This window comes from Melanerpes formicivorus, unplaced genomic scaffold (assembly GCF_026170545.1).
Source record: "Melanerpes formicivorus ecotype bairdi unplaced genomic scaffold, bMelFor1.0.p_v2 SCAF_17, whole genome shotgun sequence".
Lineage (NCBI taxonomy): Eukaryota > Metazoa > Chordata > Aves > Piciformes > Picidae > Melanerpes > Melanerpes formicivorus.
Genome location: NW_027142369.1, coordinates 6,372,166 through 6,395,172, shown reverse-complemented (window position 1 = coordinate 6,395,172; position 23,007 = coordinate 6,372,166). Strand labels below are relative to the sequence as shown.

The 23,007-nt window shown below is 39.0% G+C and overlaps 1 protein-coding gene across 4 annotated transcripts in view; it reads right to left on the bottom strand.

Moving 5' to 3' along the window:
- Positions 1 to 23,007, bottom strand: part of SLC24A4 (solute carrier family 24 member 4) — a 91,339-nt gene that overhangs the window by 30,841 nt on the left and 37,491 nt on the right. For 3 of the 4 annotated variants that reach the window (XR_010988619.1, XR_010988620.1, XM_068148801.1), the window contains exons 4-11: positions 11,395 to 11,471; positions 10,038 to 10,112; positions 8,081 to 8,165; positions 5,081 to 5,184; positions 4,294 to 4,368; positions 3,251 to 3,276; positions 2,528 to 2,581; positions 1,402 to 1,544 (exon numbers count right to left, since the gene is read on the bottom strand). Coding sequence is in view for 2 of the 4 variants with exons in the window: in XM_068148801.1 (XP_068004902.1) it covers positions 1,402 to 1,544; positions 2,528 to 2,581; positions 3,251 to 3,276; positions 4,294 to 4,368; positions 5,081 to 5,184; positions 8,081 to 8,165; positions 10,038 to 10,112; positions 11,395 to 11,471 (639 nt within the window). In the remaining 2 variants the exon portion in view is untranslated. The remainder of the gene's footprint in view (positions 1 to 1,401; positions 1,545 to 2,527; positions 2,582 to 3,250; positions 3,277 to 4,293; positions 4,369 to 5,080; positions 5,185 to 8,080; positions 8,166 to 10,037; positions 10,113 to 11,394; positions 11,472 to 23,007) is intronic. The other variant, XM_068148802.1, reaches the window with a different exon arrangement.

Here is a 23,007-nt window from a genome sequence, read left to right as displayed (position 1 = left end):
TCTGTGGAAGTCACCCTTGAAATGGAATATTTCTTATGGCAAAAAGCTCTCCTTTCTATCTCAGAAACATGAGCAATAGAAGCTTTTATATTGTAGAATTGAAAGCTCTTGGAAGTTATATAACTTACAAGTGTGAAAGAGCTGTGCAATATGGAAACCCCCCACATGTATCTGCACATTGTGCAGCAGACTAGCCCAAAGTAACTGCTCTTTTTTGAGAAAATAATCAGACTTTCCTCCTGTGAAACATGAGATGAAAGTTAGACCTTCACCTCAGTGAAATCAAGGAAGGTAATTTTGCCTGAAACTTGCTAACTACTGGCTGGAGGTAAGACAGAGAAGGCAAATCCAGGTCTCTCCTTGCTACTAGTAGTGCTCCTGTTTCTGAAAGCTGTTGCTGGGGAAAGTGCAGCTCAGCTGGTAAAGCCAAACAAGTGCAAACTAACAGTAAGTCTCTGATAGGTCATGGCATATTTTGACTCAACAGGAGTGAGATACAACAAGCCCCCATGTGATGGTTTTCTATGCCAGCTTCTTAGCACAGAAAGCATCCATCCACAGAACAGCTAGGCTAATATTGTCATCCTCATGTCCCACTGCTTCCTCCAAACCCTGTCATCTCCTTAACCTGTTCTTCACGTCCTCTCTCCTTCCTGGTAAATTTCCCTGGGATATCTGAATGTACACCTCCCAGCCCTCTGCCACGGACAGGGACATTCTCTACTAGACCAGGTTGCTCAAGGTCCTTGAACACTTCCAGGTAAGGATCATCCAGAAGGAATGGAAAAGGAGAAGGATAAGAAAATGTTAAAAACAGGCTTATAAAAAAGCCAAAAATACCTAGGTATGCTTGGTTACCTTCAGTACCAGAAGCTGGGTATCATCACGTGCCCCTTTATGACAAAGATACAGTAAGCAAGGAACCTGCATTTCTCATATGTGTTTGGTAATGTATGAAGAGTTAACAAGGCATGTGAAAGTCAGTCATCTGAGGATCTGAACTCAGCACAGAATTCCTCTTGCCCCTGAGCTGCCCACATCTTTTCCTTTAACACCAAATCTGCGCTTCTAGCTCCAAACTAATTTTAAGTGAAAATCAGCTTCTTTGCCAAAAAAGTAAAAAATTATTAAATTATTTCTTTCACAGTGCAGTAGCTCATCATTGAACATGAGATAAAAAGGAAGTAAAATTGCCAATGTGCCAAGCAGCTTGTTTTCAGAATACAAAATAAAATTTTGACTGGGTTTTTTCATCTGGCAGTCTGACTGATGAATTGCCAAGTTAACTCAATAAAAATTCCTGCTTATGATTGAATAGTAACACTGTTTTGATCCACATTAAAGAAATAAAAAGGATGTCCTGGGAATTACTTTGTACAAGTCCTGTCTGCTCAGCCTTACCTTTCCATAGTAATGGAATGGATGGGTCATCATAACTAAGGGCATAACATTTATTACCATCTTCCAGCTCATTGTTGGCTGTGTCACCATTTCCAACATTCTTGGTTTTAAGGGTGAAGAAATTTTGCATCCTCACATTGTACCTGAAAGAGAAAAGGAAAGGTCTGAAAAGGTTGGATTGTTGCATTTCCTTGTCAAACTTCAAGCATTTCAGAACAACCTATGCAAGTATGCAGTAAAGATGCACATTCTCTGACAACTAACAGGGAGTTAACAGAAAGGACTATCCAATTCTGTGGCAAGCTGATACAAAAGCAAGGGCTGCATCTATTTCTTGTGAGCCAGGACAATCACTATACAATAGCTTCTTTCCTCCTGCATCAACAGTTAACCTTACTGCTTTTCTCAGTAGTGTGTTCCCTACTGCAGATGCTCGAGCATTTCTGAGACTGTTGACCATAACCCTTCTGAAGGAAGAATGCATCTATTTTAGCACTAGAGGGGGATCTAAGAGGGCTGTCAGAGAACTCTGCCAAAACCTGCTGTAAGAAAAAACAGGAAGCTCAAGTTTCAAAAAGGGTGATTTGTAAGGAAAGGGCACCAAGGGTTAAGTCTAAGTAACTTGCAGCAGAAGGGTAGATTCACAGACTCCTGCAGTAACAGTCAGACCTCTGACTGTCCTGTCCATGACATTATAGAAGAAGGATGTCACTATGCAATCTGGTATATAATGGTCTAAAGATAAATATATGCTTAGCAGCCTATCTAAGTTCCTTGACCTTGTACTCCAGAGGTTACAAAATGTGTAGTAGCTGACATGGTATGTCCCCACAATCCAGAGTACCTAGTGGACTTTTTCCTCTGTCTTTGTATAAATGACATTTTCTCTCAATTTCTTCTGCAAGTTACTTTACCTCAGTGCAGTACAAAAAGGTGACATGAAAATGTTTGCTGTTGACTAAGCATAAATCTAGAGCAAAACTAATTAATCATGAAAAGGAAGGGATCTTACACAGAAACATGACTGGCTGTAGTGTCCTCAGCAGGAAGGCCAAGGACAAAACTACACTACAAGAATCACGGTCTACTAAAACCTAAAGGGCATATGGAGAAGAAAAGCACTTACTTCATTATAAGTATGTAGAATGAATACATAATGATGAGTATAAGGCTTTCCCACCTCAAAGAGACAAAAAAAAAATTGTTAAGAGGTCAAACAGCTGTATGCTTTACAAGTTTCATGTAGGAACGTGCATTAAACACCTACTACAAGTCACATCTGTGTACACAGGATTCACATCATTAAAGATTAGATGGTGTCTCGACAGAATGGGGGGAAGCAGACACTCAAGTTCCAACAAACTTGCAAATAAAATGTAATGCATGTTTCAGAAACGTGTTATGCAGACTAAAACCACAGCTACCCTCTGAGGTTCATAATGCCAAGGTCTTACGTCATTTCAGCGTTCAAATACAGGCCAGACACTCTGACAGGACTCTTTCAGAAGGTGCTTATGAACCTCCACTAGGATCCCACTTGGATGATCTAAAACCCCCATAATGTTAACAGCCAGAATCAGAGCAACAGAACTTTGGTTACCCTCTCTGCACATGAGGCCTTCTAAGTAGCCTATTTACTTCATTCACATTTCCAGATTCTTACATTTTCTTTTACTTTTGCCTGATCACCATAAAAATATAAACAAAGAAAATACACAGGTTTTCCCAGGTGTCAAATCAGGCTCATACTCACAGCATGTATGAATGAAAGCTAATTACACTGCAAATCTATTTACTGATCAGTCTCATGGCAAATATGGGGCTGCAGAAAATAACTTACACAACTTACCATTCTATTTTCTCATCGTATATGAACTAGAAGAAGAAAAAGGAAATACATAATTTGACCATTTAGCCAAACTACTGTGAAAAACAGTCAAATTTATTTAATCTGAGTCATATCTAGCCTGGAGCTAGAGTTTTAACACTTTCTAAACAGAACTTTCACTGCATGGATCATACCCCTCAAAAAGCACAAACATTGCGAACACAGCTTGGAACCCTCTCAGTGATTATTATAAACAGTATTTAGTAAAGCAGCGTGAGCATGCCTGAAAGGCAGACAATTATGCACTCATGTACCTACACACTGTGCTATGTACATGACAGCAAAGTCATGCATTCTCAAGAGACTTAGCTCCAAGTTCCCTTAGCATCTAGACCAGTTTTTAGCAGAAAAGGCAGCCACTATTTCTCTTCTTAGGACTAGTGGTTGCACACATTTTACTCCACCCTACCTAACTCCAGTAACTCAATGGGCAGCTAGTGATCCATATTGATTACAAACCAAGCCAAGCGGATTCTTTCCCCCCCGTCACCAAATGCAATAAATGAGTATCTTCAGGAACTGCATCACTGCTCTAGATGAACAAAGTGATATCTCATCTGTGCTGTATTTAGAAACTTTTAGCTAGAATGTGTGAAATAAAGTTACTGTGCAGAAGCAAGAAGCAACCACTCTCCCTGTTTTAAACAGAGGTACAGCTCAACATTTTCCGTCTGCATGACAAGCAGTCTCCTAGGTTAGGAGGGGTAACTGCCCTGTGTAACTGCAGCTTGCTAGCCTGCACAATTTTAAAGACTGTAGATACCAAATGGCCATTAACACACACGATGGACACACATTCTGTGCGGCTGTATGAAGGTTTTGTATTTGAACTATACTCTGCAGGCAAGCCCTCACTTCCAGATGTAACTAGAACTAACTAGGAATCAAACTTCACCAGTGTACACTGATGGTTAGCAGGCTGGTCCTCCAAAAATTCAAGTAGCAAAACACATTAATTAATAGGAGAACTATGAAACACAGTAAGTGATAAGAGAACTACTTACAACAATAAGTACAATCACAGATATTGTGTAGTACACAGAGTCCCGAAACACTGCCCACCGGGTGAGACAAACCACCTGAAAAATATCATACCTTCAGCCACTTAAAAGACAAAACGGAGGCCTCTATCTTGCAATCACTTAGGTGTGTAAGTAGAATTACTTTTAGGAACAATTCTGGAACCAATCACAAATCTATGCTAACAGGAAGACATAGCAGTGTTTTAGATGATGAATCTCTAATAACCACCAGCAATAAAAATCATATAGAAACTTCCATTAATGAAATAAATTTCTTACTAATGGTATTTTAATAGGCCATACATTCAATTGCAAAGTATAACTCATTCTACTGCAGCAAATCAATCATTGCCACTTCAGTATATTTGTAGATAAATCAGACTTAATACCTGAAAAAAAATTATACACATCTACAGAGCAGATGAAGCAAATCTACTGCTTGTGTCCCAGATTCTTTGATCATCATCAGTACCAGGAAGGATTAGCAAATGCCACTGATCAGTTGACTGTGAACACAGTATTAGATATACAGAGAAACCAGTGTCCTCTGTATGATCCATGTTTGGAGTGCTGAAACTACAGCTGAACCTTTTGGAAACATTTGCTATTTGTAAAGCATTTGCAAATTCTTTCCAACACATTTCACAATGCCAGCTCACTTGTGGTTTTGAATAACGTTCTCTTTTTTTTAACTCATTACTTACTGTTTACTCATGGAACCCCCTACACTGTAAGCAGTTGAACTCTATAAAGATAGCATCTTACTAACCTGTCCTGCAAATATTCCACAGACACCAACAATGCAGAGGATGTTGAAAACTGCTGAACCAACAATGGTTCCTACTCCTACATCTCCATGAGTGATAAACACACCTGCAGAGGGAGTAAAACATGCATTATTACCTCTGTGATTTCATTTTAGTTCACAGGCAATTGCTTAGAACATGTTCTCCCTGGGAACAGGAGGGTTTTGAAAGTTGAACTAAAACATGTTTCCTAATAAATGCTCACTTCTCTGTGGAATATTTTGTGCTTTTAGTCTAACTAGCAGCTACTTCTTTTTTGGCGTAACATCTCCACAGCAAATATTGACTACTTACTTCAGCAGTAAGTCCTGTATTTCAGTTTGGTTGGTAGTGGTGTAGTAATTCAAACAAGCATAAAACATCTCCAGCCACATGAGAAACAGAATTTATTTCAGTATAATAAAGCAAAGAAGCCTTTCTCCTAGGTAAGTAATCTTATATCTTTTGCTAAAGGAAGCCTTAAAGGTTTATACTGGTTGATGTTTAATAAGTTGGATGTGAGGTTATAATGTATTCCTTTAGACTGTATTTCCCTAGAAGTTTGTAAAAATGTCAGCTGGGATAGCAGCAGAATGCCTACTAGGGCTTCAATAAAGGCAGATTTATCAGATTTAAGACACTGTGCTGCTAAGAAAGCTACACCTTAGTTGTTGTTACTGAAACTTGGTGGTACAAATCTCATGACTGGAACGGGGCTATCAATGGCCACAGGCAGTTCAGAAGGGACAAGAAAGCAAAGAGAGCCAGAAGGGTTGCCTCCCATATTCAGAAATGGATACACTGCCAAGAGCTGTCCCTGAAGAACACCCACAAGCAGTTTGAAAGCTTATGGGTAATAATTAAGACACCATGGCAACAAAGGGAACCTTGTGGCTGCTGTCTACTACAGGCTGCCTAATCAAGGGTAGCCTACTAACAAAGACTTCTTACTCCAGCTACAGCAGGCTTTGGGCACACAAACCCTTCTTCTGCTGAGGGACTTTGTCATCCTGACATCTGCTGGAAAAGTAACAATCTAGAGGCAAATACATGAGACTCCTGGAACACACTGAGGATAACTTCTTAAGCCAGGTTAATAGACAGTGCTACCAAAGGTGATGCAATTCTGCATCTGTTGGTCGCCAAAGCAAGTGTGTTAATTGGTAACATCAAGACATCTCCCAGAACATATGGAGGGAGGTGATTTCAGACAGCCAGCATGGCTTCATCAATGGCAAGTCTTTCCAGACCAACCTAGCGGTCTTCTATGATGGACTGACTATATCACTGGACAAAGGAAGAGCTAAGGATGTAATCTATCTGGACTTCTGTAAAGTCTTTGACATGGTTCTCCGTAACATCCTTCTCCAAATTGGAGAGATGGGGATTCTGTAGGTGGACTGGTCAATGGATAATGAATTGGTTAGATGGTCACATCCAGAGGGTAGTGGTCAATTATCTCTGTGAGGAGATCAGTGATGACTGCTGTACCTCAGGGGTTTTTATTGAGATAAGTACTGATTAATATCTTCAGCAATGAGAACAGGGGAAAGAAAAAAACTACACCTCAGCATTTTCAGAGGACACCAAGCTGAGTGGTGCAGTTGACAAGCCAGAAAGATGGGATGCTATGCAGAGGGACCTGGACAAACTCAAGAAATGGGCTCATGTGCACTTGGCCTTGCTGAACCCTTCTGACATGCAGCAAAGACAAGTGCAAGGTCCTGCACATTGGTTGGGGCAAACCACAGTACCAGTACAGGCTGGGGGATGAAGATACTTAAAAACAGCCCTGCAGAGAAGGGCTTAGGTGTGTTGACACCTTAGGTGTGTAAAGCTGGACATGAGCCAGCAATGTGTGCTCACAGCCCAGAAAGCGGCAACAAAAGAAACCCCAACAAACAAACAAATGTGGACAGCAGGTCAAGGGAGGTGATTCTGCCATTCCACTCTGCTCTGGTGAGACCCCACCTGGAGTACTGGGTCCAGCTCTAGGGTCCTCAGCACAGAATATATGAATCTGTTGGAGTAGGTCCAGAGGAGGATCACAAAATTAATCAGAGGGCTTTCCCATGAAGACAGACAGAGAGATGGAGTTGATCAACCAGGAGTGGAGAAGGCTCTGGGGGAACCTTGTTGCAATACTTAAAGGGCCTACTGTGATAGGACAAGGAGTAATGGTTGTAAAGGGTAGATTTAGACTCCATATATGGGGGAAAAAATTGTGATGAGGGTAGTGAAATGCTGAAAACAGGTTGCCCAGAGAGGTGGTAGATGTCCCATCCATGGAAGTATTCAAAGTCAGGCTGTACAGGGCTCTGAGCAATCCAATCTCATGGGAGATGTCCCTGTTCCTTGCAGGGGGGTTGTACTTGATGGCCTTTAAAGGCCCCTTCCAACACAAACTATTCTGCAATTATATGTTTCCATGAAACTTGCTGCTTTCCCTCTTCTTTTTCAGTGTAGTCCTGTATGTCCTTCCTTCTCATAATAGGTATTGCTTTTGCCATACAGACGTCCTCTTTATACCAGTAATCTTTCATTTCAGAGATTAGTTCAAATAATTCTGTAAGTAATGTACACCATGTTCTTCTGCTTTTAACAGATCTGACTTATCTATACATTAATTTGTTCTTTTCCCATGTTCCGTGTTCTCCTACTTCCTTGCTAAAATTAAATTCCTTTACTAGAAGAAAGAAGGCAAAGAAGCAAATATCTTTTAATTCTCTCTCAGGGGACTGCAAAAAATCTCTTCTTAACTTCCTATGTTCATAATCAGCCATTCCTCTCTGTTTTGAGAGGAGATTCACAGTTTCTTGAGGTATTTTGAGTAGTTAATTATACCATGAACCACAGACTAGCTGACAGCTCCAACTGCTGACTATAAATTGACAGAAGAATGGCAGTACTTTTGGATACCTCTGCTTAATCAGCTGCTGATTTTTTAACAGCGGATCTCAAAAGCTACTGTGTGAGCTCCATACCTATAACAGATGCAAACAGTTCTGGAGTGGAGCTCCCTGCTGCCATGAATGTGGCTCCAGCAACATCTTCACTCAAATGTAGTTTCTGGAAGAAAACCATTGGTAATTTTGTCACTGCTATTGCATTTACATTGCACAGTTCTACAGCTGCAAAGATAGAAGCTCTTCATTTTCTGGCCACAGCGCTGTTAAAGGGTGAATACTCATTAGGATACAAAATTAGACACTGCATTTTGAGGAGGCAAAGATACCATGGGCAGGTAAAATGTTTATATCCTACTCAGCAAGGTATCAGATAAAATTGCCTGCTTACATATAACTCAACAGCCAATTGTGGTTTACATGCAGATGATTAGATCTGTGCAAATTCAGAAAGACTGTAAACATCTCAAATGGTTTTCAGTAGTTTACTTCTGGAACTCTAAACACAATCATTCAAGAATTGAGGTTGATTATTTGGGCTTCTGAATTTGAAAATAAAAACCCCAAAGAGAAAAGTATAATCTCTCTGGGGGAAAAAAAAGAAATAAAAAAAGCTTTTGAACAGCAGGCATGATTCCAGCTTTGCTTTACAGCTGTGTAAATCAAAAGTGAGTTCACTGACAGAAAAATATTATTTCAGTTAGACCAAGAGTGTCCTGTGTACTGTAAACAGATCTATTTCTATGACAATTAAACTCTAAAAGGATATAGGTAACCCGTGAATTTGCAGACCAGCAGAAATATGCAAAGCTTTACAAGTGGGCTGTATCAATTTAATACTGTCTGAAGATCTTTCCCTTGAACTATAGAGAAGGGTTCACGGTGTGGCTTTTTCCTTTTTCAGAGTTTCTAGACTCATCTTTAGTACCTTATTTTTCTTCCAAGGACAGGAAAGTGATTAATGACAAAGGACCTGTACAGAAACCTGTATTATTCAGGCCTTGTGCAACGTTTTGAGCTGATGAACATGGTATCCTCCAGAACTTGACAAAACAAACAGAAGCCCTTTACTGTACCATTTGATCTATAACCAGCACATTGCTGCAGGAACTCAGATGTTAAGTGTGCTGTCTGAATTCAGCAGAACATGAGACAAAAGGCAAAGACTTTATGAAGGATCAGTGACAACTTAATTGGTGCAACCTAATTGGTACAATTAAAGATGGTGTATAAGTTGCATGCTGAAATCAGAACATCGGGGGGGGGGGGGGGAAGTTCCCTATTGAGTATTTTATGGTCTTTCTCTGTCTCCCTTATTTTTTCATTTGTTCTTTTATTAATAATCAAAAGTACATAGCTCTGAGCAACACCAATAGGAATTTAATATCTATACCCATAGGAAAACAGATTTTTTTTAACTACAGAAGTATTTCAGAAAGCAGGCACACATTTTTGTTACAAAGCAAAGCAGATGACCTTTTCATTTTGCCCTCAGAAAGGAATTAAAATCTGGTTTTGTATTTTGTATTCATTTTACCTTACCTAACACTGTATTTACAAGCCAAGAATAAATCTAATCCTGTCCCAGTCAACTCACTTAATTGGAATCCTACATGTAATTTTGCCAAGTCTTCTCAAGAATTACATAAAGGAAATATACTTACTGACTTTTCACAAGTAAAATGCCCTATCAAACCAAGGTACATACTTGTCTCCCGCATTCTCCCTTCACACTAGGATCACATATGCTTGCTTTCTCCTTGCTAATACTGTGGTAGATGTGCAGTAACATTTGAATAGCCAACATTAATTTGTCTATGCATCATCTCTTTTCAAAAGTCACTTTTCAGACTAGGAGTACAGTAATAAAGCAAGTTTATCCATATGTCATATCCATCCTAGCTACATGCTTAAGGTACATTTGACCAAAGTCAGAAAGTTGGCAGGAAGGAACTCCAAACATTATAGCACAAAATGTTTAATTCCATAATATTCTCTAAATAAATTCCTGAAAGAATAAAATTCTTTAACATACCTCACAAATTTTCTCTAAGGATGGAACAAAGAAGTCATCACACACTATAGCCAAAGCATAGAACATATAAAGAGCCTGTAAAGAAAATAAATTCAGGAAATACTTCAGATTTTTCCTGTAGGTGAAACAGAAAAGAAGGCAATGCTATAGTAATTCAGGTTAAGAGAAATATTTAGCTTCTTTTTATTTCCTTCCAAATAAAAACCCCTCTGCTGATCAATTTATGGCATAACAACATGTAAGATAAAGTTTAGAACAAGAGTGTTTGCCAGACCTCAGAAAATGAAAGATACCACAGTTTGACATATCAATGTGCCACAACTGACTTCATATAAAGGAAAATAATGACTCAGGCTTGCAGAGTTACACATGCATCATCTATATTTCAAATTAATTACTGGACCAAGTAATTAAATGCAAAGTAACACTACACTGATTTACAATACTCAAGAATTAATCACACCTGGAAATAAGCAAACCCTGGACGTGGACGTGGCACTTGGTGCCATGGTCTAGTCATGAGGTCTGTGGTGACAGGTTGGACTCGATGATCTTTGAGGTCTCTTCCAACCTTAGTGATTCTGTGATCCTCTGTGACCATGGCTCACTGCTCCAAACCTCTGAGGAATTACCCTGGTTCCCTGTATACATGTGATTCTCCCACTGTCTTACGTGGCTTTATGTCCTGTCCTTATGCAGTGGGCCTAATCATGCTGTCCTGCTGCTGTCCATCAAACAATTCCTCTTAACTTTATTTTCCCTGAGGTGGGAATTGAAAACTGGAGGCAGCAGGCCTGACTTGTTTGTTTAGGGTTTTTTTGACAAAAAAGTATAAAACTCCACATGACATTTTCTGTATTACTTCAGGGCTGTTTTCTTTTTAATTACAAATCCACCTTTAGCACAGAAGAACAATAAGAAAGGAGAGAACCAAGAATCTTCCACATCATGCTTGATGTCATCGAAGGAATTCCAAATCCTGTTTCCACAAACAAGTAAGTACAAGCTTGTGATCCTTCCAGTCAGGATTTTATATCCAAGAGGATGAATGCAGAGGCACTGCAAATTCAGACTTGCATCATCTTCTGAAATCATGGAATCATAAGGGTCTTGGAAAATACCCTTAAAACCATCAAGTTGAACCGTTAAGCTAGCACTACGAAGTCCACCACTAAAGCATGTCCCTAAGACATTAAGCACTTGTACCTATGCAGGCATACCAAAAATACTGAAATCAAAGTATTAGAAACATGTTGATATATACAGAGCTCTATTTACTAGGGCCAGTAAGATGATTAACATCTTGCCAGACAAATAAAAGGAAAATGAAAATCAAGCACAGTAGAGGCAAACTTACAGCAATTATATGAAGTAGAACTCCTCCTTGCTGCCGTTCTTTATTTGTAAATATATCTTCAGGAAATTCATTAATCGCTGGGGAAAAAATACAATTAATAAAAAAGAATAATAATGCAGCACCTATAAACCAAAAGACTGGAAAATGATTTAAAAATTAGTGCACTGTAGATAAACATATAACCAACATGACTGTATTTTCCAATTAGGTTACAGCTTTCCACCTCAGAATCTCTGCTCTGTAGAAAAACCAGAGAACTGATACTTAAGTGTTATTAATTATCATTACTCCAGTTACTTAAACCAACCTTCGCTGTACTGAGTTTCACATTCTCAATGCCTTATTTTTACTATCTTCTTGTCTATTTCCTCCAAATACACTTCCAAAGTGACTGGCACAGGCACAAAAAACTTAATCCTCAAAAAAATATTTGTGGCTTCAAGAGTGCCTTTCCTGAAAAATTACGCAATGGTTGTAGCCTTCCACCAGGGTCTTAACCACAAAACTTATAGAGCTCCACAGTCTTGCAAACCATTTCACAAAGATTCAAGTACTTTCTCCAGAGAGTCTGCTACCTAAATCTGGCAAAGGAATGAAACAGCCATGATAGGCAGATGATGATGGCAACGCACAAGGATACAAGTATTGGAATTACTTCAGGGTGACAGTGAAGTTAAAGTATCTATGATCCACGCAAAGGCAACAGCGTGAAAAAAACCCAAAAAATTCCAAAAGATGGAGACAAAGATAACTAAGTCAAAGGTCTGAAGAAGTACCTATGATTAAAAACATCCAGATTGACAACATACAGGGGCACAGAGACCTACAAGTGCCTCAGACAGGAGTCTAAGAAGCTTAAGGGGGGAAAATATTTTCAGCCACTGGAATCCAAATGCACTGAAGTCATTATTATTCAGATAGAGATGTTCCTTTCTGCAAGAAGCTGTAGATGTTGGTTGACAAGGTAAGCTCCAGAAGGTTCTTATTAATTTACCATAATATATTGAAACTCAGGGAAGATAACAGGCTATATCACCAGCTTTTCCCACATTTAAGTCAGCCAGTTTAAAGAAAAATGCTTAAGAGCACAATAAATTGTACATTTGCTCTTACATTTTCAACTTCAATGGTATGTTTTTCAATATACTTCTGCAAGCAATAACCATGAATACAGAAACCAAAAATTTAAGATATGGTTAATGTTTTAGCTACTAAACTTCAATCACTCTAAACCAGCCCTATTTTCAGGTAATGTTGCACTGTAACTCTTTGAAGATTACACTTTTTAGAGTACCTTGAATTTGGTGATGACTCTGTAATCACCAGACTCGAAAATCTTAGCTGCAGTGAGAGTATAATCTAGTTTCAAAGATCAATAACTTCTCGTCTCCTCAACTCAAACTTTGAGTTTTACATAAATACAAAAATGCCTCCCCTCATCTGCACTACACACACCTACGCATCTTGCAATGTTGCATATGTCTATCTTGAAAAAAACTTGAACAATGTCTCCACGCAAAGTTGAAGATTTCATAGCTCTGCTTTTTCCCTTAGTGCCCACTACTATAAATGTAATTTTTAATTAACACACTGGCAGCAGGCATTATTTAAAACCTTATGTAGATATGATCATTCCTTCCTTTCCAAAGTCAGTTACCATTTAACAAAATCTCTCTGTATCCTCCAACTTCATATCTGAAAGTCACTACAGTTTTGCTTAATACTAACCATCTAGGAAATACTTGGCATAAAAGTTCATCAGCAATGACTAACTGTAATTCCCTTACTGACTTCCATTAGACTTTTCAATAAGGCCTGTTCTTCCTGCTGTATTCTGAATGAAACTGACATCAGCACTTGAAAGACTGAATAGAGCTTTCCCAACTTCAGCAACAAAAGCTGCCTAAGTCTATATGAAACTGTGATTCTCTATTCCTTGTCCTCCTGTAATCACCTGGAAAAACTGAAAGCAAAAGTGAATATAAATATAGAAATGCATTGGCACAATAGCACAACAATACTCAATCATTCACTGAACTACAGAATACCACTCAAAGGTATGGAGAGTACTTCAGTGTCTAAAGACCATTACAACATGAGTGTCTAGCAGGACTAGCTTCACAAAAAGGTTGCTGCAGAACTCCAGTCTTCAAGGGCTGTGATTTGCACTGCAATGGGATTTGTGACCTTATGAAACAATCTGAGGAAATAGCGTTGCTATACAAGTTCAAACAACACTGTAAATGATAAATGTTTGCCTACTGAGCCAAATAAATCCAACTACTTCTAAAAATTAAAATACCTGAACACCTTCCTTTCTGTTTTGTTTTAATCACTTTTACACTCAAACGAGGAAAAGGCCAGTGGAAATATACATAAACTGGGAGAAACTTGGTTGCATTGTAGTTTTCTGACACTGCATATTTAGAACTGACTTGTTAAAACTTATTCTGGAAGACAGTGCAGGACAATCCATGACCTACTGTCATGGCCAAGATACAGCAACCTGCTATGCTTTTATCTACAGATAAACCCTTTAAGATAGCAGCAGAACCTTATATACCCTTATATACATGCCACAGTCAAGCAGGTTCCTGGCAGTTATATACTGCTATATATAGTAGTGTAGTAATGTGTAATATAGTAAAATACAGTAATATCATTCCCCTATGTAGCAGTTGGGAAGGAATACCCTTCTAGAGTGATATTGCAATTGAAAAACCTCTTCTCAGCTACGCTAGCTGCCAAAAGCAAAATTTCTCAGAGGAGTTATTTCCTACCACGGAAAATAAAATATGTCAAAAGAATATTAATCAGCACCCAAAGCATATGTTTTAAAATAAATTCTGCCCATGAACAATTATTAACTAAAATGATTAATCAACTAGAAGATCATTAAGGAGCCACCTTCTTTGGGAGAAAAGGCCCAGAACTACAGCTGATACATCTTACACAAGATGCTTGTTCTTGTATCACTGGCTAGAATACCAAGCACACATGGATGTATTCAGGGCATGTATATTATTTTTCTTACTACATACTCCATTTGCTCTCTGATCCCCCCAACAGAGCAGTGGCTGTAAGACTACAGGTACTCCAGCAGCACACAAGGACAGCAGAGAACAGAGCCCTGGCCTGAATGTCTAGCAACTGTGTTACCCTAACACATGAGGTACATCCTTTCACAATCTTGTGCAAAGGTTTGCAGCTCCCACCCCAGGTGTCTGTGCCAGGAGCACCATGTCCCTTATTGCAGAGTGACTATGTCCTCAGAAAAACAAGTATGCCATCTGGGAAGCTATTATCTACATTTTACAGTTTGACTGTAAAACATTTCACAGTGTAATGTTAAAAACTGTTAATTTAGTACAAACCAAAGTTTCAAGAAGCATGAATAAAAATAACTAATTTTTCTAATGCAACTTTACTTAATTGAGGCTAATACTAAGCAAGAAATCAGAAGATGAGAGTATGTCTAATGTAGGAGCTACAAGATAGGAGCCCAAGCATCTGATCAGCAAGCAAGATCTAACCAGCTTCACTACAAAACTTCTTGCTTAATATATAGCCTGGTGATACAGTATTTATAATACATAACTACTTGCAATAAATATCTGCTTGCCTCACAGAGGTAATTTTAAATAAAGAAATAGGAAGGCAGTTTTTCTAAAGATAGCATTCCTCTCTACACAGACCTCACAGCAAGCAATTGTTCAGGCAGAGAGACGTTACAAAACCTTCAGAAGTCAGGGCAATAAAGCCAGGCTCTGACACTCAGTAAGCAGTCACCAGTCAGCGAGTTCCAAGGTAAAGTCTGGAGTTCTTCAGTACAAGCATTTGCTGTCTTTATGGCTTCATTACCCAGATAACCACTGACTTTGTATAATTGTAATCTATAAATTCTGTATACCTTATATGCATGCACTGTCCTTTATTTAATAGCTGATACATAGTTATAATTTTAAACAAAGAATTGTTTTTCTTACCTATTGCTATGATAACCTGGTTGCTCAGCTCAGGAAAAGGTTGATTCCCTTGGCTCCTATCTTAGGTCTGGGAATTGATATCACGCAAGGAAGGGGGGAAGCAGGATTCCCTCATCTGTATGAGCTGACAGAGGGGAACATGATATTACCATGGAGTTTGAGAGAGCACAGTCTGCCCTCACTGTACAATCTCATGTGTGTGCACACCAGGGCACCACTCTGATTCACACTCAGTTATCTGGCAGCCCAAAAGGGAGCTACTCCTCAGCTTCTATTGAAAAGATAACAGATGGGAAAAAGATACAAAAGGAAAAGCAGTACATCTAACAGGGGTAACCTTTGCCAGCAAAAGGAGGGGAACACACACCAATCGTCTTCAAATCAACTAGAAACACAGAAATATTTATCCTGTTGGTACCGTTGCAAACCCGTGGCCCCTGCAGCTCATCTTATGAAGCACAGATTTGTTGAGGGGGAAAGGAAGGTACCAAGAAAATCAAGTATATAGCGAAACTATGATTCTGCATCTTGTTCCTTCTCCTGTCTTGAAGTGAATCGGGAAACAAAGGCAGCTTATATAGCCATGACTTGGAGGGGACACCACCACCTTTTCCTCTGAGTCATGGAAACACAAAATCCTTGATTATGCCATGACAGAATGGATGATTCACCTCTGATAAAAAGCTGTCTGAACTGCCTGTAGCTAAAGAGGTACACAAGGCAAGCAAACAGCATGCCTCGAAATAGAATACAATAGCAGCTGCACAGTTTAAGCTGCCTGCATGAGGTAGTGATCTGCTATGCAGCAGCTGGGGTAACCCAGGCATGCCAGTGACACCTGTCCAGACTTAGGTGGTTACCATTGGAGCATTGTTACCATATGCCTTGTCCAAACTCTGACAGCCTGAAAACTGCGTTGAATTTCAAAATCTCATAATCCTGATAAAACATCTCAATGACTGTGTGGATCTGTGGTTTTATAACCTGCCTTGACATGCAATGTCTTCACATTACCAGCAGCTGATCTACTCACAGAAGCAACGAAGATGCCAACTCTTGATACCTGCTGTTAAATTGCTCCTCCTAAGGAGAAGGAAGCTGTAGCTGTTTGAAAGGATACACAAAACTGGCTCCACTCTGCCTCTGCAGGAAGGGGTTTACTCAAATGATATACACAAGTGGACTTTTTTAATGGCTTGTTCCTCTGCCCAGGTTCCTGTGTCTTCAGCATATGTTTAAATCTACAGACTGCAATGCCTACCCCTTTGCCCTGTCAGTCAAGGGGGGTTTACCATTAGATTCACCAAGGGCAGAGATACAAGGAGAAGAAGGGCAGTCCGAAAGTCAGAATTACATACTTCTATTTTTACCCCCTCTTTAATATTCACAATCCAGTTTGAATATTCCAAAATCGTGTCATTTGTTTAAGCGGTGCAAGCAGCTTTAGGCATCTCTGTTTATGTGCAATTCCCTTTTCATATTGTAGAGTCTCATCTTCCTAAAGGCCTGGTGCTGCACTCGTGCACATGTATTTGTACCTCAGTGATGGCAAACAAACTCCTCACAGCGTGCACAAATGAGCTTCTCTATACCGTTGAGCAAACAAGCATTATCTGGTGTCAGCAGTGAGATGTCAACAGTTTGTGATCCAAGAATTGAAACTGTAACAGTCTTCATGGTACTGCAGCTTGCACTCATTTGTAATTCCGTACTAATACAATCTGCTAGAAGATTTGAGTGAAAGTCCAAAAATCACCACTTTTCCAAAACAACGTCTCCTTGAAACCGGGGATTGTATATGAACCAGGCTGTAATGAATGGGATAAGTACACTACCTGTGCTTTAAGAGCATTTGTGCCTCCAGCATATAGTGTTTTTCATAATCAGTGTACTGGGAAGATTTTTACAGACTGGTTAGCCACTTTTAAAGCATCCTGATGGCAATGGGAGAAATTACAGTCTCACAGTATCACCAAGGTTGGAAGAGACCTCAAATTCTTCCCATATACACTTTACCATCAATATCAAAAGTGTCAGCCCCAGCCACGTTTTGTGGTTACCCCTTGTGGTTAAACCCTTCAGCTCAAGTACTGAAGGGGTAACAGTCTAAGAAATGATTGGTGAGCTCGGTGCAGCCAAACAGACATGCAGTCATCCCTGGGAAATGGCATAATACAGTCATCTGATACTCCCACATAACCTGCACACCACCAGTACTGCCACAGCAATTGTGTACTTCAGAAAAGATGAGCAGAGTTCCTTTTGCTCACTGTCAAGTATGGACTTCAGTTATGCATTCCAGTGCTAACACTGGAAACAAAGCCAACTACAAGATCATATTATCACTGTGACACTAGATTAGTCATCTGCAAAATGTGTTGCATGAAAATCCTCCTTATTAAAACTACTTCCCAAATTAGATATAATACATTTATCAGTCAATAGAAAATCACAGATGTGCCATAGTATGTGAAAGTTGTATCTATTTTTTTTTTTTACAGAATTACAGAAAGCCTACTTTGATTTAAAAAAAATTAAAAACTTCAAAAATTGTACACACCTCAAATTTTAAAACAACCCTTTCTAACACCACGAGCTAATGTGCCCTTAATTCTGAACTGTCAGTGGGAAAAAATGGTGTACTCAGCAAGTGCTTTAATACATGAAAACTGGTAACTCAAAGATCTTCCAATGACCAAAGAATAATAATAAAAAAAAATTAATGTTAATGATAAAAAAAAATAAAATAGAATTACCAAGCTTTAAGTTCCCCATTAAATTGTTTGGCTTCTGCTGGATATAAATCTGGTGCAGCACCAGTGTTAAAGCAAATCAGAAATGGGCAATTCAAAGAAACTCACATGTTTACTTCAAAAATTCTACAAGGAAATTCTTTTAGAGATAATTCTTTAGTAAAGTAGTTTCACAGATTATACCACCTGGACAGCAACAGAACATCCAAATGAAGTGCAATGAAATGCAGCTCAACTCTGAGAGCCATTTGTGCATCAGCGTAATGCCGTGTGGTGCCAGAGATCAAGCCTTCCTTTTGCTGCCAAAGTACCATACGGCAGGAGGCAGAATAACCATCCTCCTCCATAGCCCTCACCCTCACCAACAGTAGAATTAGGAGCAAATTTTTATCTCTGTTGCATGTTAATTCAATTTGCATTGCTCAACCCAAAGAGGACTGCCAGATGCGATTACCTATGCAATGGTAAGTGGCAGCTTATGAAGCAAGTAACTGACTCGGCTCTAAAATGTTGAAGTCATTAATATGTGAAACAGACTTCAAAACTCTTTCCATCAGTACAAAATTATGAAAGTATCTATACAGGACAATGAGCTACAAAGTAACATTAGTGTCTTACTAAACCCTGGAGGTACATTTAGTTCCCTTTTAATAAGAAGTACTTGCACTCATTAGGGCAATGTCAAACAATCAAATACAAATACATGAACAATTATCTGTCAAAGGCACGATGAGCTCTACCAATGCGGGGAGTCAGCGATGACACATGGATGCTCAAGTACTGCAACACGAGGATGCATTGATGTATTACAATGCAGCATTTCAGAGAGACTGAGCTATGTGTTAATGGTTTTGATGTCCTAAAGATAACTCTCAAAGGATCCCAAGGTTTGGGATCATGGATTTTTAGCCTCCAGTTGATATGTTGTCTAGAAACTGCCCCTAAAGAGCTAGGGATCAAGAACCTCCTAGTAAGTCTTCTTTTCTTTCTGACAACAGTTATTTTGCATTATTTTTTGACATGGACAGCTCTTGCCTGATGCCTTCATACAGCTGTATCTCAGCCTTCCTACTGCACAGTAGCAGATCATAGAAGATATCTGGAACCTCCCCAGGACACCTCTAGGATGATCAGGGATTTCAGATCAAACTATGAACTCCACTTGAGTTAACTAAGGTTGAGGACATGAACATTTCTAAATCACTGCTGAACAGAGAAGAAATTAGCAACACCTAGTGTTAATCTAGTTTGAGAAACTTACATTAAAATATTTTAATTCAGTGTAGTGCAGTGCCCTAAATCTGCCTTTATTTCACAGCTCTCCAGTGCTTAATGTGAAATAAACTGTTGGTCTCAGTGACCAGCCACAGAATTTCAGAACTCTGCTGGCATTTTCCCTGATTATGGTACTGATTTACCCTAAAGAACATGTGTATTCTTCAAAACCCCACCCAAGGACATCAACCTTTTTCTTTTACACTTCAGATTCCTAAACAGGACACAAAGATATTTTCCACTTTCTGCCCTTTTTCACCTACTGCCCCATACCACCTCAGTTGTGTTTACACTGCTCTGAGACGAGGCTCCCAAAGCAGTTCAAACATGAGCAAGGTCCAGCACAGGTGTGGCTCATTTGGACATGTCACTTCCCAGTTTATGGTTCATCCTTCCATCAGGACCAAATAACCATGAAATAATCTGGACTAGCTCATGATTTTCCTGGGAATTAAACACAGATGTCAGCCACCAGTATTGGTGTCTTCTACATGGTTTAATGGTGACTTGGCACAGTTAGGCTAACAGTTGGACTGGATGGTCTTAAGGGTCTCCTCCAACCAAAATGAATTTATAATCCTACTATGAAGAAAACTAATTCTATCCTAGCCCAAACCAGCCCAACAACATCTGAAGAGCTCATTTGGCAGACATTTTCCATTTAAAAACTGGGACGCATTATTATTCCATTGATGCCTCATAAGAATGGGATCAAAACTGCCTTTTAAAGACAAAAAGGAAAAGTTGGCTACCAGTGACAGAGATATTATTGGAAGATGATCACATTTATGAATGGATATAGATGGAGTGGCATCAAACAACAGTTTTGTTTAGAAAACATCATTGATCATAGAATCATAGAATTGTCTCTTAGGTGGCACGTAAGATCTGAAGAAGGAGAAAATGTGTGTGTTTTTTCCCCCTCAATGCATAATTATTCCAGAATAAAAGTGAACTTAATTCAGAATACAGGCATACAGCAGAAGAGTTCATTGCTGGAAGGCAAAACCTCCCAAAAATTACAGTAATTCCACAATACAAATTTACAGTCCTCCTCACACTGTTTTCATTCCTGTGAAATATTATTCCATAATTATTTAGTACCTGTAGTGGAATATTGCAGTGAAGTTCATATTAGTTCATATATAGAGAGATAGACATCATCTTTACTCTATGCAGTGAAGACATAAAGCTGAGTACAAGGCCAAAGGCCACAGAATTAAATTAACAAAAGGAAAGAAAGGGTGGGAAAAAGGTACACTGATTTAGTATTCAACATATAGGTCATAGCTGCAGCTTCTGTTTCACTGCTGCAGAACTTGTCTGAAACAGGTTCTTCTCTTCTCAAGCAGCCATCAGAAGTGTATACAATTTAAAGAGTGATAGCAGATTTGATCTTAATTTATCTCCAAAATTAATTGGCTGGTCAGCCAATAGGGGAAAGCAGTATCTCCAGCTTCCTCTGCACTGATTTACTATACCAGATGCAGGAGTAACCCTCAGGAGAAAATCCCAAATCAGCACATCAGAAATGTATTTGTACCCAATGGGCATCTGCAATTCACTCAACAGGCATACTACCCAGTGTGGCCTTGAGAGGCAGGAAAGGTACATTTATCTGGAGTCTCAGACAGACACCCATGGGAAACAATCACTGCCTACAGGTATCACTGAGTTAACTATATAAAGTGAAGATGGGAAATTAAGGAGAGTCTAAAAACACGGTAGAAAAAGAATCAATGTCTGACAGCTGAGGAAAGGGAAAAAAACAGTTAAATATCTGCACTAAATTGTTAGCAAGAGCAGAAATAGGAAAATGACATACTCATCTAATCACACTAAACTGCAGCAAGTATTTAAGACAGATATGTTATAAAGCACTTTGAGACCATATACAGCAAATTAGAAAAACCTCCATGAGCACCATCTGAAACATTTTCCAGAAGCATCACACCAAAATGGTGCCCAGCAAAATACATGGAGTTAGCAACAGCTGCTTCAAGGGATATTTTTCAGTCAAATGAGACTAGGTTCCAGTGTTACTCACACCATACCTTGCAGTATTTACTCAGTGCAGTAAGACCACACAAGATGATCAGTTGCAAAACATACAGAATGCTTTCACACCTGCCCATATAGGAATAATACTGCAATGCTCTTTCTTTAAATAAGTTTGTATAATTTTTATCTCATTGCAGCAGGTGGTTCAAAAACTATTATTGTTCTCCTACCACTTGTTTAGATGAACTGAAGAGGAAAACCCACCTTCCTAATACGTATTAGAAATACATAGAAGAGATATGAAAATATATATATAGTGTTTCTCTCTACACATATCTGTAGGTTGACCTCAAACTGTCATGTTAAAAAATATGGTGGCTACTTGTATTCCTGCTGTGCATTAGAAAACAGAGTCAAAATCAGAGCAGAAGTGTGCTGAAAGACTTGCAGGGTCACAAAACCAAGAAATGTAGGCTAGGACAGTGAGTACTCAAAGAGCAGAACCTCACCACAAACTTCATGTGCTTTCAGCTGGTAAAAGGAGAGCTAAGCAGGAGTGAGGGCTTTAAAGCACTGATCTGATCATATCTCACCTGCCTAGAGAGCCACACCTAACATTTCAAAAGTTAATTATATGCTCATTTTGGATTACTAAAATCCATTAACTTAATTTACAATGTATATGTGTCACGCATCACTTCCTTCACAAACAGAGGGAAGATTAAATGTATGCAAATGCCTCATACTGTTTTGTACCACTCTTCAACAGCCTGGCTGAATGCAGCTGATCAGCGCAGTACTTGACTGACCCATCTACATGATTTGAGAATTTGCAAACCAGTTACAAACATCAAGGGACATTACTAGATGGAATATGGTTGGTTTTAGTCTTTTCTTCTGCGAAAATACTTCTGTTGCATTCTTCAAATATTGGGAATAAAATGTTGTACCTAGCTTGTGAAACAGTAAAGCTTGGTAAACCTTTCTTGCTTAGCAATGGATTACACCTTTTAAAAATCTTTGAGCATGGCAGTGGTTCGATTCAAATCGGCTAGCCTGTCAGAAAGCACCAGTTACAGCCTACATTAGCACATCTCCTCAGCCACTAATACAATCACCCTGCAGTCATTCAGTCACTGTCCAAAGCTCTTGATTTATTTCCCAATATAGTTGCTCTCACCTATGTTAAGATAATCTGAAACAGATCATTCAGGTTAGTTTTGCAGTGAAGACATAAGTTAAATGGTTTTTCCAAATGCACAGTGCAGTTAATGCCACAGTTGGGAATGACACAAAAAGTATCAGTTTGATTTCCATCCATTGTTCCATTCACTAGATAAAACTCTTCCCATTTTTACTGTGAACGCACATAGTATGGTTTAATACAAGACTGGGCAGTTGACCAAGTAACAGCTTGGGTTTTTCACTTGGGTTGTTTTCGTGTTCTGTTTTTTTCTCTTTCCTAAATTTAATCGTTGGGGGAGATTTTGAAATGTCTGCAGATGAATCAGCAGCTTAGAAAGTTCAGGGAACAAAATAATCGTATAGTTTTGGTTGGTTTTTTTTTTCAACATGGGGATTTTAATATTTTTGGAGTT